General features: G+C 45.7%; 2 protein-coding genes across 2 annotated transcripts in view; both read right to left on the bottom strand.

Annotated features, from left to right (window-relative positions):
• Positions 1-16,013, bottom strand: part of LOC116816447 (olfactory receptor 10A7-like) — a 126,974-nt gene extending 110,961 nt beyond the window's left edge. The window contains 1 exon segment of the mRNA XM_032765692.2: positions 15,947-16,013. The gene's annotated coding sequence lies outside the window, so the exon portion shown is untranslated.
• A 3,970-nt stretch (positions 16,014-19,983) lies between these two features.
• On the bottom strand, positions 19,984-20,967 carry LOC116816455 (olfactory receptor 2AP1-like). The gene has a single exon (XM_032765700.1). The coding sequence runs from the start codon at positions 20,965-20,967 to the stop codon at positions 19,984-19,986; it is 984 nt and encodes a 327-aa protein (XP_032621591.1).
• Positions 20,968-23,700: the final 2,733 nt, after the last annotated feature.

Genomic DNA, 23,700 nt, shown 5'->3' on the forward strand with positions numbered 1-23,700 from the left:
AGCACATTAGCAGCTTCTCAGGTCTCTACTTAACCCACACATATCCCAACACTCCCCCACTTGTCTTCAAAGAAGGCTCCAGGCCCCTCTCCTTCTTGCATACTGAACGGCAGGGAATTTGGGCTGGAGGCCCTGGCTCCAGCTAGCCTGATACCATGGTCCCCTGATCATGCTACAAGGAGAGAGGGAAGGTAGGTCATAAAAAGGGATAAGCCAGTGAATTTACAAATATAGCTTCCCGGGAGAGGCTAAGGCAACACATAATTTTAAATCATAGAATCATAGAATATCAGAGTTGGAAGGGACCTCAGGAGGTCATCTAGTCCAACCCCTTGCTCAAAGCAGGACCAACACCAACTAAATCATCCTAGCCAGGGCTTTGTCAAGTCTGACCTTATAAACCTCTAAGGAAGGAGATTCCACCACCTCCTTCGGTAACCCATTCCAGTGTTTCACCATCCTTCTGTGAAAAAGCTTTTCCTAATGTCCAACCCTAAACCTCCCCCACTGCAACTTGATACCATTACTCCGTGTTCTGACATCAGGTACCACTGAGAACAGTCTAGATCCATCCTCTTTGAAATCCCCTTTCAGGTACTTGAAAGCAGCTATCAAATCCCCCTCATTCTCTCTTCTGCAGACTAAACAATCCAGTTCCATCAGCCTCTCTCACAAGTCATGTGCTCCAGCCCCCTAATCATTTTCGTTGACTCTGCTGGCCTCTTCCAATTTTCCCACATCCTTCTTGTAGTGTGGGGCCCAAAACTAGACACAACACACCAGATGAGGTCTCACCAATGTCAACTAGAAAGGAATGATCACGTCCCTCGATCTGCTGGCAATGCCCCTACTTATACAGCCAAAATGCCATTAGCCTTCTTAGCAACAAGGGCACAGCTGTGATTTATATCCAGCTTCTCATCCACTGTAACCCCTAGGTCCTTTTCTGCAGAACTGCTGCCTAGCCATTCGGTCCCTAGTCTGTACGAGTGAATGGGATTCTTCCATCCTAATGCAGGACTCTGCACTTTTCCTGTTGAACCTCATCAGATTTCTATTGGCCCACTCTCTAATTTGTCTAGGTCCCTCCATATCCTATCCTTACCTCCAGCACATCTATCACTCCTCCCAGTTTAGTGTCATAAGCAAACTTGCTGAGGCTGCAGTCCACGCCATCCTCCAGATCATTAATGAAGATATTGAACAAATCCAGCCCCAGGACCAACTCTTGGGGCACTCTGCTTGATACCAGCTGCCAACTACACATGAAGACATTGATCACTACCTATTGAGCCTGATGATCTAGCCACCTTTCTATCCACCTTATAGTCTATTCATCCAGCCCATACTTCTTTAACTTGCTGGCAAGAATACTGGGGAGACCATATCAAAAGCTTTGCTAAAGTCAAGGAATAGCACATCCACTGCTTTCCCCTCATCCACAGAGCCACTTATCTCCTCATAGAAGGCAATTAGGTTAGTCAGGCATGACATGCCCTTGGTGAATCCATGCTGACTGTTCCTGATCACTTTCCTCTCCTCGAAGTGCTTCATAATTGATTCCTTGAGGACCTGCTCCATGATTTTTCCAGGGACTGAGGTGAGGCTAACTGGCCTGTAGTTCCCCAGATCCTCCTTTTTCCCTTTTTTAAAGATGAGCACTACATTAGCCTTTTTCCAGTCATCTGAGACCTCCCCGATCGCCATGAATTTTCAGAGATAATGGCCAATGGTTCTGCAGTCACATCCGCCAACTTCTTTAGCACCCTCTGATGCAGCGCATGCTGCCCCATGGACTTGTGTTTGTCCGTTTTCTAAATAGTCTGGAACCACTTCTTTCTATGAAGGGCTGATCACCTTATCCCCATAGTGTGCTGCCCAGTGCAGCAGTCTGGAGCTGACCTTGTTTGTAAAGACTGAGGCAAAAAAGGCATTGAGTACATTAGCTTTTCCACATCCTCTGTCACTAGGTTGCCTCCCTCATTCAGTAAGGGATCCACACTTCCTTGACTTTCTTCTTGCTGCTAACATACCTTAAGAAACCTTCTTGTTATCCTTAACATCTCTTCTAGCTGCAACTCCAAGTGTGATTTGGCCTTCCTAATTTCACTCCTGCATGCCTGAGCAATATTTTTATACTCCTCCCTGGTCATTTGTCCAGTCTTCCACTTCTTGTAAGCTTCTTTTTGCGTTTAAGATCAGCAAGGATTTCACTGTTAAGCCAAGCTGGTTGCCTGCCATATTTACTATTTCTTTCTACACATTAGATGGTTGTTCCTGCAACCTCAATAAGGATTCTTTAAAATAGAGCCAGCTCTCCTGGACTCCTTTGCCCTCATGTTATTTTCCCAGGGGATCCTACCCATCTGTTTCCTGAGGGAGTCAAAGTCTGCTTTTCTGAAGTCCAGGTCTGTATTCTGCTACTCTCATTTCTTCCTTGTGTCAGGATCCTGAACTCGACCATCTCACGATCACTGCCTCCCAGGTTCCCATCCACTTTTGCTTCCCCTACTAACTCGTCTCTGTTTGTGAGCAGCAGGTCAAGAAGAGCTCTGCCGCTAGCTGGTTCCTCCACACTTGCACCAGGACATTGTCCCTACACTTTTCAAAAGCTTCCTGGATTGTCTGTGCACCATTGTATTGCTCTCCCAGCAGATATCAGGGTGATTAAAGTCTCCCATGAGAACCAGGGCCTGTGATCTAGTAACTTCTGCTAGTTGCCGAAGAAAGCCTCATCCACCTCATCCCCCGGTCTGGTGGTCTATAGCAGACTCCCACCACGACATCACCCTTGTTGCTCACACTTCTAAACTTAATCCACAGACTCTCAGGTTTTTCTGCCGTTTCATACCGAGCCCTAAGCAGTCATACTGCTCTCTACAATACAATGCAACTCCTCCACCTTTTCTGCCCTGCCTGTTCTTCTTGAACACTTTATATCCATCCATGACAGTACTCCAGTCATGTGAGTTATCCAACCAAGTCTCTGTTATTCCAATCACATCATAGTTCCTTGACTGTGCCAGGACTTCCAGTTCTCCCTGCTTGTTTCCCAGGCTTCCTGCATTTGTGTATAGGCACTTAAGATAACTCGCTGATTGTCCCCCTTTCTCAGTCTGAGACAGGAGTCCTGCCCTCTTGCACTCTCCTGCTCGTGCTTCCTCATGGTATTCCATTTCCCCACTTACTTCAGGGCTTTGGTCTTCTTCCGCCGGTGAACCTAGTTTAAAGCCCTCCTCATTAGGTTAGCCAGCCTGCTTGCAAAGATGCTTTTCCCTCTCTTCGTTAGGTGGAGCCCGTCTCTGCCTAGCAGTCCTCCTTCTTGGAACACCATCCCATGGTCGAAGAATCCAAAGCCTTTTCTCCGACACCTCCTGCGTAGCCATTTGTTGACTTCCACAATTCGACAATTTCTACCCAGGCCTTTTCCCTGCACAGGGAGGATGGACGAGAACACCACTTGCGCCTCAAATTCCTTTATCCTTCTTCCCAGAGCCACATAGTGTGCAGTGATCCGCTCAAGGTCATTCTTGGTAGTATCATTGGTGCCCATGTGGAGAAGCAGGAACGGGTAGCAATCCGAGGGCTTGATGAGTCTCGGCAGTCTCTCTGTCACATCGTGAATCCTAGCACCTGGCAAGCAGCAAACCTCTCTGTTTTCTCGGTCAGGGTGACAGATAGATGACTCAGTCCCCCTGAGGAGGGAGTCTCCAACCACCACCACCCTCCTCCTCCTCTTGGGAGTGGTGGTTGTGGAACCCCCATCCCTATGACAGTGCATCTCATGCCTTCCAATCGATAGAGTCTCCTTCTGCTCCCTTCTCTCAGATGTATCATCTACTCCACTCTCCGCATTAGTATCTGTGGAGAGAACATGAAAACTCTTGCTTGCTTGTGTCTGCATTGCTGGTACATGGACACTTCTCTTTCTTCTTCTGGAGGTCACATGCTGCCAAATTTCTTCACAGTCCCTCTCTCCCCTCTGCACAGCCTGCTCCGATTCTTCAGAACGTTGTGCCCGTAGAAGCGTATCCTGATGTCTGTCCAGGAAATCTTCATTTTCTCTTATGCAATGCAGGGTCGATACTTGTTGCTCCAGACCTCAAAACTTCTCTTCCAATATGGAGACCAGCTTGCACTTTGTACAGACAAAGTCGTTTCTATCCTGTGGAAGAAAGACAAACATGGCACAACCTGTTCAGGTTACAACAGCTGAATGCTCACCTTCCATTATTTCTTCCTTCTAAGAGCTTCCTCAGCGTTGCAGCAACTCACAGAAGCCCACGGGATGAAAGGCTCAGTGGGCTCTCCCCAGGCGAACTCCCAGGCAAACTCCCTCTGTTAGCCTCTGCTGTTCGCCACTCAGCTGGTTCACTGCTGACTGCCTTTTTATAACAGTCAGGCCCATTCAAGGCCCACCTGGAACAAAGCTCTCCCAGTTCACACTTTTCAAACAAACAATCAAACGATCAAACCCACAGTCAAACTGACAAACTTTCCCCTGCAACAGTCACTCAGATACTCACCAACACAGCCCCCCTAATGCAGCACTTAGCGTACCTCCTCTCGGACAGATCCCAGGCAAACTCCCTCTGTTAGCCTCTGCTGTTCGCCGCTCGAGTATGCTACCCCATGAGTATGATTAATATTACCATTAATAGGAATAACATTTCTACAACATGAGGAATACAACCAAGAAGTGAATGAGTGTCCATTAGGCCTGTTTGAAGGGCACAGGCAACATCAGTCCAAGCACAATTACCAGGCAGTTTAGTAGCCAGTTGGGAGGCACTCATTCCTCAAAGGGCTTTGGCTTCCAAAATCAGCATTCGGCGATGCTCAACCTGGAGCTTCTGGGGTAGCTGTATCACATGGTCCCAGTTCATTCAGGTGGGTTCTGGTACCACCATAGTCCACTTAGTAGGTATTGTTGGGTGTCTAGTTACATTAAGCTGATGCATAGCTTGTATATGGATCTGGCAAGTGGAGTTTCCCAGCTGTAAGGAAAAGTTTCCTGGTTCAAATCCCACCTGCTCCACCCTCCAGAACTGGATCATTCAGCACAGTCGATCCCTCCCAGCAAATTTTATTTCCCTCTTCCACCCAGTGCTGAGGGGGCACCAGTGCTGAACATTGTAGGGGTGGTGGTTCCTGTGGCCAATGCTTTCAAGTATTTCCCTGTTCCACCCACGCAAGACCCATTTGTGGATAGTGTACCTCAGATCCCATTGGAAACTGTGTGTCATTATTTGTTATTACTATTTGGCACCCATCCCCGAACCCCAGCTGTAAAAGGGTGGCTGAGGTCCATTCTTCTTCAACCACTCCCCTGACAGTAAGGGTACACTGGCTTAGTGTACAGTCCCCCAAAATTGTTTGCTAGGTGACTCTAAAGGACCCATACACCTTTAATTGATTTACCACACTGGTCCCCTCCAACACAGATGGCCATAACCCCTGGCAGGCATCCTTCAAGAGGTATTCAAGATGATTGGTGAGCGTTTGTTGAACTTGGTTAGATGCTTCTCCCCACAAAACAATTTTTACATTCTTTACTAATTTATTTAGAAGGGATTTTGTAATATTCTTGAGGGTTAGAATTACATTTCCTAATAAATGGCCTGTTGAGATAAGCGCAAAACCCTGTAATAATTTCCCCCATTCAGTAGCTCCAGGGCACATTCCAAGCATTGGATTCGAGCCACTGAGTCAGCTTCCTACAATGAGTTCCAGCCTTCCCAGAGGTAGTTTGTGAGGGCTCGCCATTTTCCGATGTTTTTGCTTAATTCCCATCCATTCAATTCAAACGAGTTTGAAATTACCCATAGCAGTGTTCTTTTACCTACTTTGGTAAACTAAAAACAGTTAGCAAATGTAGTATTGAGATATCAGTCAGTGGAGGACAGAGGAATAGTCATTCGTAAACCAGATGGATTAAGAACCACAGGTCTCTGGAAGGGGGTAGACCACTATGGGGATGGGTGTGTCACAGACAATTTGGAGGGAGGTGGAGTAGGGAGTGGAAGAGGTTTAATTAAGATACATTTTCCCTTGCTCCCAAAAGGGGCAGCACAATATGTCTAAAAGGGGGTGTCGTGCCTGAAGAATTTACAATATCCACCAAAATACCATAATGACAAGACAAACACAAAACACACAACACAATCTTCATTGCGGTAGTAGACCCATAGTGTTCTGGGTTGTTCTTCCACTGGCGCTAGCTTGCCCACAGTATCTGAAAAACAAAATAAACATTTCCCAGCCCCTTGGTGGGGAAAGATTATTGCTTAAAAATACTCCTTTCTTTTTTACAAATTCTTTTACTGACTGCAGGAAAACTAAAGAATGACTTTTATACTTTCCTTGTTTTGTTTTCTAGGCAGGCTAGGTTTTTATCCTTAAAGGGAAAGGGTGAATTATTCCATTGTTCATTTATGAAATTCATGAGGTTGTGTACAAAGAAAAAACTGAGGTACAACAGACCCGGTTTATTTATTATTTGTAGGTTTGGGTTTTTTTGTGTTGCCATTTATGGGCAGTTCTTTTCTTCCCCTATCAGTTAGGTCATTTGCATTCCCACAGAAGCTTTTGGGCTTGCTTTTAGATCCAAAGCTATTAGCAGCTCAGAGATTTTTTTTTAATAGGGACACAATTCAGTTTTCCCAGAGTTCTGATTATTTTTGACTTTTAACTCTTGCTTTTAAAACACGCAGCCATTCGAGAAAGAAAATACCACCTATTGTGGCTCCTTTTGGAGCCCTAATAGGATTTTAATTACATTACATGTTTTGTTTGCATTTTTTTTTTACTTCTTCTACAATATACACTGCACATATTTTGGGAAAATGCACACCCCCTCCACAGTTCAACTATAGAACATTATATTAGCCACATCAACTTTTACACAAGGTGTAACTTCCTCTCCTGGGCTAGTTCTCATGTACCCCCACCAAAGCGACAGTTTGCTCACCCAAAGCCACCCATGTTTTTAACATTACTTCCTTACACATTTTATCCTTGCCTTTTCTTCAGAAGCACACTGTCCTTTAACTTTTTGTTTTTCTTCGGCAGTTTTTAGCTACTATTTATTACTCCAAAAAAAACAATCCAGAATTTTTTCCTATTCTTCCAGTTCTGGCTGCCTCAGCCAGGAACACATTCTTTGGTTCTTATTTTAAAAAATACTTTATAAAAAACATGGAAGTACCCAAAGGGTTAAAGCTAAATACCAAAGCCACATTACACTATTTGCCCATGTGTAGCACAAGGATCTGTCAGTGTTGCAACTTTAAATGAGAGATTGAAATGGAATTTTAGCATTATGGGGGGGGCGGTATTAAAAAAAAATTATTTTGAACCTACAAACAGGATTTATAAACCATGAGTGTTGGTTTAGGTCCTTACAACCTTACATAATTACATACACACACACACACACACACACACACACACTCTTTTTTTGCTTAATATCCCTTGCATTGCTTTTATTATTTTTTATATAACTGTACCCTGATTACACTTCCATTTTGTACAACTAGAAACAGTCAAGTTAAGTTCCAATAGAAACCCCTGACATTTTTTTAGTGATTTTGATTAACTTGTTTAATAGTCAAATAATATAGATCAGAGTATCTGGCTGCTTGCTGCCTGCAGCAGTCCTTTACAGACCATTTCTGTGGGAAAAGGGCCCATTTCCCCCCTCAGAATAGCTATAAAGGCTCCTGGGGTCAAAAACACAGTGGTGGTAGTAGCCACCTGACCTCCTTCTCTAATTTTTAACTACCAGGATTCCACCCAATGTGACTGTACAGAGTTACACATAGATTTACATAACTGGGTTTTATTTGTAAAGTACATATTTCCTTTTTATAACACCACAACTGTTAGCAGCATTTTTACAACTCCCAACCATTTATTTTTCTTTAAACTTCCCCCAAACTTTGTAGTAGTCTTTTTTTTTTACAAAGCTACTTGCAGCTATTTACTTACTTTAAATTATTTACTGGTGCATTTAATTCTTTACGGTGGTATATTTTGCTTGTAACAAACTTAGCCACCCAGTACAATTCCTGCAAAGCAGCAAACTTCCCTGTGCCTCCCTTACCTTGGGATTGTTTAAAAAGGCAGTAAAACGTATCCCTATGGGCACCCATGGACCTTTTCCTTTATAATAAAGTAATAATTAATAATAATAATTAATCATCATCATCATCATCATAATGCAGACTTCTGTCATGCTTTGTCCAAACAAACTTTTCACTAAGTATCCAAAGTACGGTTCACTCAAACTTCAGAAAACCAAAAGGGTGGGGGCGGGGGAAAGGGTGGAGGAGGAAGAAGAGGTGGAAAGAAAGCAGTTAACCCTGTTAGACTTGTTTAAAGTACAGGCTACCAGCAGCCAATTAAGAACACTGAGAAAAAGAAGGAAAGGATATAGTTAGCTCTGAGCTAAGAGCTGGGCTTTCTGGGTTGCAACAGTTGGAACCTTCACCCCTAGGTCAGGGCCGGCTCTAGCAATTTCGCCACCCCAAGCACGGCGGCACGCTGCGGAGGGCATTCTGCCGCTTGCCGGTCCCGCAGCTCCAGTGGACCTCCCGCAGGTGCTCCACCGGAGCCACAGGACCAGAGGACCCACTGCAGGGACGCCTGCGGGAGGTCCACCGGAGCCGCCTGCCGCCCTCCCGGCAACCAGCAGAGCGCCCCCCACAGCATGCCACCCCAAGCACACTCTTGGCGCGCTGTGACCTGGAGCCGGCCCTGCCCTAGGTTCTCATTCTGCCTCTGCGAGGAGAATGGGCTTTTTTACAACCTCCTGCAAACCCTGCCGGTTTTTCACTCCCCCAGGACCAAGTCTCAGCTACAGTTTTTTTAAGGTAGTTTGTTAACTCTGCTTTTGACTTTAAACCCCGTTGTGCTAAATTATTTTTAACTCCCCCGAACTCTGATTTAGACCCCTTCAGCAGCCTTTGCTGAAGCAGCACTACAATTGAAAGGTTACTGGCAGCCTATGAGAAGGGATGGGGGGTGGTAAATAGGGGCCGGGGAACAAGAATTTTGCTTTAAGGCGACGACTTGACCCTTCTGGGCCAGGTTCTTTAACTTAAGATGATTAAAATCGTTCATAGATTTTTAGCTAAAACCTGACAGACCCTCACAGGGAGTCTGCAACAAAACAGCCTTTTTCTTATTCTGGGAGCACCTGGATGCCAGGGCAGCTTCCACCCACCCCTGGATGGAAGGATGGCCAACCCTGACAAACCCCAGGGGGTGGGCTGCATAAGGACCCCACCCCCCATTTCCCTACTGGTTTATTAATAAACTTCCAGAAGCACTTGGCTGCCAGGAAAGCTTCTATCCACCCTTGGCTGGCCAATCCTGGCAATCCCCGGAGGGAGCCACATAAGGACTCCCACACACACCAGTTTATTAGTAAACTTCTTAACCGGGGTTGCAGTAAAGGGCCCGTTCAAGTTCAACTTACTCATTAAATCCATGGCGAGACGTGGTGATCGGGCACGACTCTCCCCTGGGATCCTGTTCGTGACGCCAGATGTAGAAGAAGGAGCAGGTTGACCCAGAGGCGGATATGAGTACAGGCTTCTTTACTGCGATACTTGTTCCCCTGGACCCAATTGTCCAGTAAGCCCCAATTTAGTTACAGCACATTCTTTTTGTTTGTTAGTATGTACACACCTACTTTCATTCCAACACCCCCAAAACCTTTATTAAGTCATTTAAAACACCCGTTTTTGTTAGTAAACCCACCCTATCTATTGTGCACAGCATTACTGTCATAGCTATAAAGGAAGGGAACAGCCCTCCTGTGTACAATACTATCAAATCCCTCCTGGCCAGAGACACCAAAATCCTTTTACCTGTAAAGAGTTAAGAAGCTCAGGTAACTTGGCTGACACCTGACCCAAAGGACCAATAAGGGGACAAGATACTTTCAAATCGTGGGGAGGGGAAGGTTTTTGTTTGTTCTCTTTGTTTTGGGAGTTGTTCGCTCTTGGGACTAAGAGGGACCAGACATCAATCCATGTTCTCCAAATCTTTCTGAACCAGTTTCTCATATTTAAAACTTGTAAGTAACAGCCAAGCAAGGCGTGTTAGGTTTATCTTTGTTTTCTCAACTTGTAAATGTTCCTTTTTGCTAAGAGAATTTACCTCTGTTTGCTGTAACTGTGAACCTAAGGCTAGAGGGGGTTCCTCTGGGCTCTATGAATCCGATTATCCTGTAAAGTTATTTTCCATCCTGATTTTACAGAGATGATTTTTACCTTTCTTTCTTTAATTAAAAGCCTTCTTTTTAAAAACCTGATTGATTTTTCCTTGTTTTAAGATCCAAGGGGGTTGGAGCTGCACTCACCAAGAATTGGTGAGGGGAAAGGAGGGGGAATTTCTCCTTGTTTTAAAATCCAAGGGTTTGGATCGGTGTTCACTAGGAAATTGGTGAAGGAGTCTCTTAAGGCTACCCAGGGAAGAGTTATAGCACTTGGGAGGGAGATATTTTAGGGGGGAAGTAGAGTTTCCCAAATAACTCTTACAGGATTTGGGTGGTGGCAGAAAAACCAGACCTAAGGGAATGGCTACACTTGCAGCTGTACAGCGCTGGGAGTTAAACCTATCTTCGTACAGCTGTGTAGGGGAAGCACTGCAGTCTGGCCACACTGACAGCTACCAGCGCACTGTCGTAGCCACATTTGCAGCATTTGCAGCGGTGTTGGGAGCGGTGCATTATGGGCAGCTATCCCACAGATCACCTCTTCCCATTCTGGCACAGTGGGTTGTGCGAAGGGGACGGAGGATGCGGGGCATTCTGGTTCCTGTCCCAACGCCCCGTGATGCATCGCTTCACATCCCAGCAATCCCTGTGTTTCCGTCCACATTCGGCACCATCTTTCAACGGTTTCTGTTCAGTGCAATTCTGTGTTCTGTTTCGGTCTGCGGGAAATGGAGCCCGAACTGCTGAGGAGTATGTTGACAAGTCTCGCCAGCACATCACATTTGCAGTTGAGCTATTCCTTAAGATCCAAAGAGACAGTGAGGAGTCCGACGATGATAGCGAGTCGCCTGACGTGTACGACACGAAATTGCTTGTGGCATTCACAGACATGCTCAGCACCGTGGAACGCCGCTTTTGGGCTTGGGAAACAAGCACTGAGTGGTGGGATCACATCATCATGCAAGTCTGGAATGAGAAGCAGTGGCTGCAGAACTTTCGGATGAGAAAAGTCACTTTCATGGGACCGTGTGAGGAGCTCGTCCCCACCCTGCAGTGCAAGGACATGAGATTGAGAGCTGCCCTGCTAGTGGAGAAGCAGGTGGCTATTGCAGTCTGGAAGCTGGCAACTCCAGACAGCTACAGATCAGTTGGGAACCAGTTTGGAGTGGAAAAGTCAACCATTGGAATCAAGTTGATGCAAGTTTGCAGGGCCATTAATAGCATCCTGCTAAGAAGAACCGTGACTCCGCGGAACGTGCAGGACATTGTGGATGGCTTTGCCCAAAAGGGTTTCCCTAACTGTGGAGGGATGATAGATGGGACGCATATTCCTATTCTGGCACCACCCCACCTAGCATCCGAGTATGTTAATCGAAGGTATTTCTCTATTGTTCCCCAGCGCTTGTGGATCAACCGTGGGTGATTTCAAAATTGACAATTAGCGGGAGAGCTGGCCCAGAAAGGTCATGATCACGACAGCATCTTCAGAACAACTGGCCGTTCCAGGAACTGCGGCCGGAGACTTTTTTCCAGACAGAAGATCAACAGTAGGGGACATCAAATATGCCCTTGTGATCCTTGGAGACCTTACCCATTAAGGCCGTGCTCATGAACATACCCAGGAGCCTTGACAGAGCAGCAAGGAACGGTTCAACTAACAGGCTGAGCCGGTGCTGAGGCCTATGGAGTGTCTTTTGGCTTTAAAGAGCTGCTGGCGATCTCTGTGGTGGAAGGCTGGACATGGGCGAAACAGAATAACCACTGCGGTTACTATCCGCGTACTGTATCTCTCTCCATACTATTTGTGAAGGGAAGGGTGAAAGATTCAGTCAGCGCAGTGGACCTCCAAGTTCATCCTGGAGGCTGAATTGTGCAGCAGCCAGAGAGCTAAGGCTACTAGAAGGGCCCAGCAACAACGCTGCAAGTAGGGATGCCTTGAGGGAGGAATTTGAGACTGAAAACCAACAGTAATGTTTGGTGCCCTGCACGGGAGTGAATTGCAGTGGTTACAATGTTAGTAGGAATCTGTGTTTGCTAAGCTGATTTGCAGTGCCTGTTTCTTTCCTGGGCTACGGTATCTTAAACTTTATGCAATAATAAAAACTGTTTTCAAAGCCAAAATTTCATTTGTTGAAAAGAAAATTAATATATTGAAAGAAACACAACTTTTTGGGAATCTGAAAGGGCAAGGGGGTGGGGTGGGGAACTATACAATTACAGATTTACATATGTCCTGTCTGGAGTGCTGTGCAATGAGTGCTGCACTTCAGGATGGCTATACTGCATGGTGAGCAGGGTTGAGTGCAGAGGGTAAGGGTCGTAGTTCTCAGGGCTGCTTGGTGAACGTACAGGTGTTGGAGGCAGCTGGTAGTGGTGGTAAGAACCCGGATGTTAGGCAAGGGGGGTTGGAGCTGATATGAGGGCACAAGGGAAAGAGCTTTGGGACAAGGGCGGTGGTGGTAGTGCTCCGCCTGCATGGCTATGAGTGCCTGGATAGAGTCCGCTTGGCACTCCAGGATGCTTATCAGCCGCTCCGTGCTTTGCTTCCGGTGTGCTGCATTTTCCTTGCGGATTCTGCTTTCCCTCTCCCTCCACTCCTGCGCTTTTTGATTCTCTGTGACAGATTGATGCATCACTTCGTGCAGCATGTCGTCTCTGCTTTTTCACGGTCTTTTCTGGAGTTTTTGCAGTCTCTCAGCCAGTGATAACATGGACAGCTGAGATCTCAAAATTCCATCTGTAAAGGTAAAATGCAACACTTAACAGAGGCAGCATTGTTTATACCAGACAGAGTAATGATTCCCCCACACTTAAGGAGGGCACACACAGTCTACACAATAGCATAATTTTCCCATCCCAAAGAGAGCGCACATAACCCACAAGAGCACTGAAATGGTGAGTAAGGGGGACTGATTGTTTCAGGGCTGTACTGTCCTCTGGGTTTCTGTGCCTTGGAAAGAGCCAACAGCTGCAGGGGGCACCTATACTGAACACTATCCCAACATTTTCCACAGGAGTTTATCCTGGAAGACATCTCGCTGCTGAGAGTGACCTGGGAAGCAAGGGAGGGTCTTCTACAGCAATGCGGCTTCCGCCCTGGCCCCTATGCAGTTTGCCTGTGTGCAGCAATGGTCCCCACACCCCTCGCGGCACAGTGGCACGGACACGTTAGCCTGACTGGGACAAGGACCACAGTGGCTCTCCCAATAAACCTGAGCAAGCACATTGCCCACGTTCTGGATGAGACTTTCGAAGAGATTACCGAGGCCGATTACTGCAACGTTATAGACCACATCAATGTGCTATTCCACATCTAGGCATGCATGCATGCAGCCCTAACCCTCCCTCCTCTCCCGAAAAATTTCCATCCTGAAAATAAGAGCCGCTTACCAGGAACCTGCTTCTCTGTTTGTCCTCCACCAAGTACCGGCTGCTGCGACTGGATATCTTCCTCCTGGCTTGAGAAGAGCTCCTGGCTGCGTGCCTCCAGGGACTCTGGGGTGTCTTCCCCCACCCCAGTACCCTCATTCTCGCTTTCCTCCTCCTCCTCCTCCTCCTTCTCCCCCTGCTCTGAAGTGTCCATGGTGGTCCTCAAAGTGGAGGCGGGGTCACCCCCAAGTATCGCATCCAGCTCTTTGTAGAAACGGCAGGTCATGGGGCAGCACTGGAGCGGCGGTTTCTCTCGCAGGCTTTGCAGTAGGCACTCCGCAGCTCCTTCACTTTAAACCTGTACTGCACCGCGTCCCGGTCATGGCCCCTTTCCATCATGGCCCTTGATATCTGCCCAAAGGTATCGTAATTCCTATGGCTGAAGCGCAGCTGGGACTGCACAGCTTCCTCCCCCCAAACACTGATGAGATCCAGCAACTCGCCATTGCTCCATGCTGGGGCTTGTTTGCCTCGTGGGGGCATGGTCACCTGGAAAGATTCACTGATTGCACTCCACACCTGGCAGAGCAAACAAGAAGGGGATTTTTAAAATTCCTGGGGAATTTAAAGGGTGGGTCTGATGGTTGGTCACCTTAGGCCAGGACAGTAGAGTTCGAACTGATGAGCAGAGTGGCTAGAACAAGCATTCTGGGATACAGCCGAATACTTCTGGAGGCCAATCACAGCACTTCGGGTGGCCACACTGGTGGTGCAGCACTGCAGCAGCAGTGCTTTATTCTTTATTCCTCTCGTGGAAGTGGAGTACAAGCAGCCCTGCAACCGTGAAGATACAGTGCTGTATGTGCCTTGCCAGTGTGGACAAGGAGTGAGTTACAGCGCTGTAAAGCCACCACCAGCACTGCAACTCTCAAGTGTAGCCAAGGCCTAAACTGGTAATTAAGCTTAGAGGTTCTCATGCAGGTCACCACATCTGTACCCTATAGTTCAGAGTGGAGAAGGAACCTTGACAATTACACAGGCATTTTACCTTGAAAATATATTTATTTGCAACAATTTTTTTGCCACAAATCACCCTGGTCAGCAATTCTTAGGGGAGGTAGGAAGGGGCCATGAGCCAGGGCTTGTTTATGTAGCTGGGAAAGGAAGAGAGGAAGAGATAACACTGCTTTACCCAAAAGGTATCCTCTAGATCCCCACATTTCTTATGCAGCTGCAATGCTTATCAATTCTTACAAGCAACAGGGAAGAGCAAAATATGACAACTTATTTATTAAGCAAAGAACTACAGCCTTCTTATGCCTTTGTCCCGAATGCCATGTCAGCACATTAGCAGCTTCCCAGGTCTCTGTTTAACCCACACATATCCCAACAATGTTGTTCTCTGGGAAAGAGGGGAACAGGGAGCAGTTATGCTATGAGAAACTTTAAGCCAGGTATGATCATAGTTCATACCTAGTGTGACAGTACCTCCCATAAGGCTTTATGGAAATATGCTTAGAATGTGTTTTATGCCACATATGCCGTGTAACATATCTCTGTAAAGGCTATGATCTACTGAATGTATTAATCCTATTTGTATGCATGGATCATTTTTGTATTCAAAGTTATGAATGTTATGAATGTTAGCTGTGTGGTGGCTTGATTTCTAAATAAATTTAGGAGAGCATTTAGTCAGTTCCTGGAGAATTAGGTACCTAATCAAGAAACACTTAAAGGGCAATGGATCTTGGAATGCTCCCATACACATAAGAAGTCTACTTGAGGACATTCAAGGTAGCATGTAAACAATGGATGCTCCCCATAAAAACTATGAGTCATGTATGGACATATGACTTGCCCAGGTGACTCCAAAACTCCATCTTGGAGCTGAACTTTCCATAGAAGTAAGGAGGGGGTCTCCACCCACAAGAGAAAGTCTATCTAAACCCGTGGGAAGACCCCTCCATTTTTTTGTCTTCAGCTGGCTAAAGACGAAGAATCCCATAGCTACCACCTGAGCTGGAACACGAGCTGTACCAGGGGAAAGAATTGTGCCCAGGCCTGGAAGGTGTCCAGTCTGAGAAAAAACTTACTGAAGCATCTCCGAGGGTGAGATTATCTGTATTCTGTTTGATTAGACATAGATTTGCCTGTTTTATTTTATTTTGCTTGGTGACTTACTTTGTTCTGTCTGTTACTGCTTGGAACCACTTACATCCTACTTTCTGTATTTCATAAAAATCACTTTTTATTTATTAGTTAACTCAGAGTATGTATTAATACCTGGTGGAGCAAACAACTGTGCATCTCTCTCTATCAGTGTTATAGAGGGCGAACAATTTATGAGTTTACCCAGGGGTGAAAGTAAGCCGGTACAGTCCGGTACAGCGTACCGGCAAGAGCCAGTACGCCGTGCCTGAACGCACCGGCTTCCACGGCGGGGATTTAAAGGGCTCTGGGCTCCCCGCCACAGCAGGCAGCTCAGAGCCCCTTAAATCCCACCCGCGGCTCTGGAGCCGGATTTAAAGGGCTCAGAGCTCCTCCGGCTGTGGGAAGCCCAGAGCCCTTTGAATCCTGCCTGCAACTCCAGCAGCCGGAGCTGCGATGGGGATTTAAAGAGCCCTGAGCTCCATGGTGGCAGGAACCCCGGGGTCTTTAATTTGCCCCTGAGCCCTGGGGGACTTCCAGCCACCTCTGCAGCTGGGAGCCCCAGGTTGATTTAAACATCCTGGGGTTCCCAGTCACAGACAGTGCCCCAGGGCCTTTAAATCTTGAGAGGCACCGCCTCTCCAGTTGAGGCCACGCCTCTTCCGGTTGAGGTCATGCCCCCTCATGACTCCAGTAGTACCAGTAAGTCCTGTAAATTACTTTCACCCCTGGTTAATCTATAGGGTGCCACAAGACTCTTTGCTGCTTTTACAGATCCAGACTAACACAGCTACCCCTCTGATAATAAATATTTAGTGGTCCTGAGATTTGAGCCTGAGTCTCCAACATCTAGGGTGACTGTCCTAACTACTTGTCTAAAAGTTGAAAGGGGGAGATCTGCTTCGCTCACCTGCTCCAGCCGTTTCCTGAACAGCCCCTTAGTGAATTCACTCTGCCTCCTCTCCAATGTTTTGAACTGAAAGTCATAGGCTAATTGAGGTCCAAGAGTTTCAGGTCAACCAAAACTGCATTTTTCAGCAAATAAAATATTTAAACAAAAATTTCCACCCAAGAGTAAGCCCAAATGCAAGAAAAATGCCCTAAGTACTTTCTCCCTCCTTCATGGCTTCCATCTGGTTCACTTCTCTCTGTCCCTCATCTCTTGCAGTGTTGCCCCCCCAACCCGCCCCACACACATCTTTGTCTTTCCTTTGAGGGGAATCCTTCCTAACTAAACACAAAACCAATGCAATAATCACACTTAGAACAAAAAATGCTTGCCTCTTATGTCATATTTAGAGACTGAGAACCTCCTTCTTCTGTGTTTGCTATATCTTGGATTGGCAGAACTCATTTTAATTTTCTTTATCATTTCCACTGGGAATCTCAATGTTTATTTTTAAGCAATTTTATTCTTTGTATTCATTTAAATGTTCACTGTGTTTGTGGGAATTATTGAAAGGGGGTCAGACTATTCTTTAATGACAGGAGCTCTTGAGATTCAAAAAGTTAAAGCTCTATAACTGTTAAAATACAAATTTTCAACATCACGTCAAACTATATCCTTATATCAAACTTTAATAAATTCTCAAGCAGCGTGTTTCTTACTTTGCCTAGCTGCATATTTTTATGATGACGGAGGGAAATTTTTTTGTCCCTTTTGTGTCTGCCTTGAAATCCAAGTTTACCAACATTTACCAGTAAAAATCTAATCCTTCCATGCCTAGTTATAGCCCTGTCCACAACCCGGGTTTCTCATGTCTATTTAGATTGGATGCTTTCTGAGATTGTCTCTCACTCTGGATTTAGACATGGGCAGGGCCAGCTCCAGGCAGGAGCAGCATCAGGGTTTTTGGCACCCTAGGCACGGGTCCTTCTGCGCTCCCGGTCATTGGCGGCAATTCTGTGGGGGGAGGGTCCTTCTACACTCCCGGTCTTGGGGGTACTTCAGCGGTGGGTACCGGAGCGAGTGAAGGACCTGCTGCAGAATTGCCGACGACGAGCCAGAGCGTGGAAGGACCCCCCGCCGCCAAATTGCCGCCAAGAGCGGCAACATGCCACCTTCCCAAATCCTGGTGCTCTAGGCGACCGCCTAGGTCGCCTAAATGGAAGCGCTGGCCCTGGCTCCAGGGGTTTTGCTGCCCCAAGGAGCCAAAAAAAAAAAAAAGCCGCGATCGCGATCTGCAGCAATTCAGCGGGAGGTCCTTTGCTCCGAGTGGGAGTGAGGGACACCCCACCGAATACCTAAAAGTGCCGCCCCACTCAGAGTGGCTGCCCCAAGCACCTGCTTGATAAGCTGGTGCCTGGAGCCAGCCCTGGACATGGCAGAGCACAATGAGGACCGGTTCCTGGAAGGTCCTATTACGGCATGGCCATAATAAGAAAAAATAATTAAAACAACAATGTTGCTTTGTCAATATTTATAAAACTGCATTCAAGAGGGCATTTTTCAGAATTACTGCTGCTCCCTACTGCCCATTATACAGTACAGCCGCCTCTTCCGCAACCCCACCCTCTGCTGCCCCTAGTGTCCATTATACAGTATAGCCAATCTTTTCCATCCCTCGCTCTCTACCACAGTAGCCATTATACAACACAGCATCCGTCATCAGTTGCTTCGTTCACCGTCCAATGGCTCTTACAGTGAATAAATAATTGTTTCTCAACTTCTCCATCTGCTTGTGGGGTCAGTATTTTGTGGCCAGTAGACAGTGTATGAGGTTAAACAATGAGAATGGGCAGACTGTGCCCTCTCCAGATCAGAACGATGATGCTGTGATAGGACACTGGACTATGATGTAGGACTCCTAGATTCCATTCCCTGCGCAGTCACAGACCTTCTGTGTGGGTCTGGGTGTGTGACATAATCTGTCTTGCGCAATATGGGGATATTCCTCCCCTACCTTCTGCTAGTAATTGTGAGGTGTCCTGTCGTTTTATTATTGTGATTCAATTTTATAAATCTTCATAGGGAAACAACCAACAAACATCCATGGTAACCAGTGCCACACATTTCTTAGGATAGGGAATAGAATTATGCCATTATGCAACTTGACCTCTTCTCAAAGACAAGAGAGAATACAAAATCAGACAAACATTACACATGTGAGGGTGGGGGTAACAATACTGAAAAAAGACACACAAATTGGCAATAAAGAGGAGGTGGGGAAAACGGGGGATAACTGCAAAGGAAAAAGAAGAGGTCAGGTGGAATGGAAGCCTGGCATTATTTCCGCATTCTTTCTACCAATGTTTCAAAAAACAGGGTCCAAATTTCTTCAAATTCACATAGCTGCTCTCTGTGTCGACAAGCGCTTCTTTCTTGAGGTATCCCATTGTTAATCACTGTGGGTTGTTCAGTTAGTATTTTCGTGAGCACCTGGTTAATGTAGCTAGATAGGGTGACATGAACTGACCCTTTCCCACCACTGAAAATAAAACAGGTTATGAAAATTCTGTGCACTCTGAAAAATCTTGCTGTCTCAAGTGGGGCTACCCAATCACTGAGACGCCCAAAAATAAATGTATGCTTTCAAATATTTTGTAATTCAGCAGGATTTTCAATGGGGTAACTAAGTCCCATTGAAAGCTGGACACCTAATCCTCTCAGAATGTTTTGAAAATTTGAGCGTAAATAGTTTTTTCTACTATATTCTTAGATGGGCTTAGTGTATGGAGGGGGCAAGCAAAAAAGTGCTTAACACTCTCAAAGTCAGCATGGAGAAGTGCAATGTTGACATAAACCCAAAGGAAACCCAAGGCCTTGATCAACCAAAATAGAAAAGGATTTTGTGGTAAGGGTGCCAGTATTTTGATATGCAATTGAGACAACAGGAAACAGAGATCCAGGAACAAGGAAAGAATGTACAGCAGCCCAATTTAACAATATAGCTCCACCCCTTCCAATGGAAAATGTCTGCCCCAACTCTGACAAGCTCTGTTAATCCTGGATAGGCCTCATTAGTCACCGGCGGGTCCACCATCGATAACCAGCTATTATTTTATAGGAAAATCATCCTCAAAGTCCCAGGAATTGATGATGATGGTGTATGGAATTTCCTAACTCAAAACATGCATTATAAAATAAAGATCCTGGCATTCATTGGTCTTGCCATTTCAGAACATTGCAGGTCCTAAAATATGACAGCAGCACATTCGCAAAGACCTAGCCAGCACTAGGGACCATACAGGCTCTATCTCAATAAAACAATGAATCAACTGTGCATCTCACCATTTTTGCTTTATACAGAAAGAAAAAAACCACATGATCGCTGATTTCTTGTAAAATCTAGACATTTGCTGACCATTTTTCCTATAGTGTCCTTCACGTCTGTGTTTCTCAGGCTATATATGAAGGGATTGGCCATAGGTGTCAGAACTGTGTAGAAGACAGAGAACACTTTGTTCAGGGCTCTCAGTGAGTTTGTTTTTGGGAGCATGTAGAGAATCATTATGGCCCCATAGAAAATTGTCACCACAGTGAGGTGAGAGGAGCAAGTGGAAAAGGCCTTCTGCCTCCCAGTGGTGGAAGGAATTCTCAGGATGGTGATGATGATACATACATAGGATGCCACGGTTAATACAAATGGGGGCAGAGTGAATATAGCAGCCAGGAAGGTAATGACAAGGTCTATCTGGTTGGTGTCACTACAGTAAAGATTAAGTATTTCTGTGGATTCACAGTAGAAATGATCAATTTCATTGGGGCCACAGAAAATTAATTGTAACATAAGAACTATTACTATGGTCATAGCCAGAAATCCATTTATCCAAGACCCTGCTGCTAGCTGCAGGCAGAACCTGTCATTCATGAGGACTGCATAATGCAAAGGTTTGCATATCGCCAAGAACCGATCATAAGACATCACCGCTAGCAGATAGTATTCTGCACCTGCAAAGAAACCAATAAAATAACATTGTGTTAAACAACCACTGATGGAAATGGTCTTGTCCCCGGTCAGAAGACTGGCCAGAACTCTGGGCAGGATGGTGGAGGTGTAGCAGGTCTCCAAGCAGGACAAGTTCCCCAGGAAGAAGTACATGGGAGTGTGAAGATTTCGCTCAGTGATAGCTAGCACAATGATGAGTACGTTCCCAGACACAGTCACAATGTAGATCAGTAGAAACAGTAGGAAGAGGAAGATTTCCAGCTCAGGGATATCTCCGAATCCTAGGAGGATGAATTCTGTGATGGACGTTTGATTTCCCCAATCTGTGTCTGCCATGGGGTGTATCTAGGAAGAATAAAAATCATAGAAGAGAAAAAATACCAATATTTGCTTTTGTAATCTCATCTCTTCTCATGACAAAATTGTCCAAAAGTGAGCTAATATTACTGAGAATAACCTGATATTTTTGTATAATCCATAATAATCAACCTTCACATCTAGTCTTGGAGGCCAGACTAGAGGATCTAATGGTTCTTTGTGCCTTTCTAATCTATACATCTAGAAATGTTCCTCTACAGAACTTTTACACAATTGCATAGTTCCAGAATATCAAAAATTCCCAACAGATATAATCACATATACTACCTGTGGGAAATATTAATAAGTGTTGAAAACCCTTTTCGTTAAGTAAGTTATGTAACCTAATGAGGAGGGCTTTAAACTAGGTTCATCAGGGGAAGGAGACCAAAGCCCTGAGGTAAGTCGGGAAGTGGGATACTGGGAGGAAGCATGAGCAGGAGACCACAAGAGGGGAGGACTCCTGCATCCTACTGAGAAAGCAGAACAACCAATGAGTTATCTTAAGTGCCTATACACAAATGCAAGAAGCCTGGGAAACAAGCAGGGAGAACTAGAAGTCCTGGCACAGTCATGGAACTATAATGTGATTGAAATAACAGAGACTTGGTGGGATAACTCAGGTGACTGGAGTATTGTAATGGATGGATATAAACTGTTCAGGAAGGACGGGCAGGGCAGAAAAGGTGGGGGAGTTGCATTGTATGTAAGAGAGCAGTATGACTGCTCAGAGCTCCAGTATGAAACTGCAGAAAAACCTGAGAGTCTCTGGAATTAAGTTTAAGTTTAGAATTGAGACAAAACGGGTGAGGTTGTGTGGATGTGCTATAGCCACCAGACCAGGGGATGAGGTGATGAGGCTTTCTCAGGCAACTAACAGAAGTCACTGCGATCACAAGGCCTGGTTCTCATGGGGACTTCAATCTCCCCGATATTGCTGGGAGGCATACAGCGGTGCACAGACAATCCAGGAAGTTTTTGGAAAGTGTAGGGACAATGTCCTGGTGCAAGGTCTGAAGGAACCAACTAGGGGCAGAGCTCTTCTTGACCTGCGCTCACAACAGGGAGATATTAGTAGGGAAGCAAAAGTGGATGGGAACCTGGGAGACAGTGACCATGAGATGGTAAGTTCAGGTCCTGACAAAGGATGAGAAGAGCGTAGCAGAATACAGCCTGGACTTCCGACAAGCAGCTTTGACTCCCTACAGAAGCTGATGGGCAGGATCCCCTGAGAGATAAATGAGGGGAAAATGTTTTCAAGTCCAGAGAGCTTGCTGTATTTTAAAGACTCTTATTGAGGTTGCAGGAAACAAACCATCCCTCATGTGTCCAAAAACAATACAATTTAAAGTACTTATAGCCAAATACACATAAAGACTCCACCAGCCAGATACACAGATGCAAATACTTTTGCTACCTTTGTACTTACAACTGGGAAACAGAAGATTAGAAGGACTGGAAATAGATCCTCTCATAGCTGAGAGAGCACAGAACAGACAAAGACGAAAGACCAAGAAACCCCCACAAATTCCCTCCCTTAAACTTTGAAAAATACGGTTTCCTGATCGGTCCTCTTGTCAGGTGTTTGGTTCCCTTTGTTAACCTTTTACAAGTAAAAGAAACATTAACCCTTAGCTATCTGTTTATGACAGTCCCTCACTCCCTCTCGGAGCGAAGGACCAGCCGCCGAAGACTGAAGTGGTGGCAGTAGAGCCGTGATCGTGGCTTTTGTTTTGTTTTGTTTTTTGCTGCTTGGGGCAGCAAAAACCTTGGAGCCGGCCCTGTATGTGCATAATGTCTTACCTCAAAATAACCTCTCATTGTACGCAGTGTAGAAGAAAGCCGTGTGGGTCCCAGGATATTGGAGAGACAAAGTGGGTGAGGTGATATGTTTTATTGGACCAGCTTCTGTTGGTGAGAGAGACCAGCTTTCGTTCCACACAGAGGTCTACTACCTCACCCACCTTGTCTCTCTAATTTCCCTGCATTGCCAGTTCATGCAGGTTCCACTTAACCCAGGCACCGCCCATGTCCAGTCAGATGGTTTTTCCCCACCAGCATGATCTTTCGGACAGTCTGACACCCCAGTTAGAATCTCTCCCCTTTTATTCATAGATTCGAAGGCCAGAAAGGCCCATGTGGTCATCCACTGTGAACCTCTGTGTAACATAGACCATGAGACTTCCCTGAATTAATTCTTGTTTGAACTACAGCACACCCTTTGGAAAAACCATCCAACCTTGATTTAAAAATTGTCAAGGATGGAGAATCCACCACAACCTTCTGATAAATTGTTCCAGTGATTAATTACTTTCATTGGTCAATATGTGTGTCTCATTTCCAGACCCTGACTGGGTTCATGCATTTCTCCAGAGGAAATCAGAGGGACTTTCCTCATATTGGTTTTCTGGAATTTTCCCTTTGAGCAACAGGCCATAGTGTTCTGTCTGTTGCTACTGGTTTAGAGTTTTTACCTTTAGCTACCTTTTAGCAATCACAGAAGGAGAAGCTTCAATTGCTAATGCTCCACTGCTAAAGTACTTTGATATCCCTGTTTGGCTGCTGATAAATAAATGTGATGTAATAGCAGTTTGGGAGTGGATGCCTACCTCTATCCACAGGACAGCTCAAGCTTGAGTTGATTAATTCCTATTTCTCAGTGTTTGGGAGACAGGACTCAGGTTCCACTGAGGTTCTTGTCTTTCATCTTTC

This window comes from Chelonoidis abingdonii, chromosome 14 (assembly GCF_003597395.2).
Source record: "Chelonoidis abingdonii isolate Lonesome George chromosome 14, CheloAbing_2.0, whole genome shotgun sequence".
Lineage (NCBI taxonomy): Eukaryota > Metazoa > Chordata > Testudines > Testudinidae > Chelonoidis > Chelonoidis abingdonii.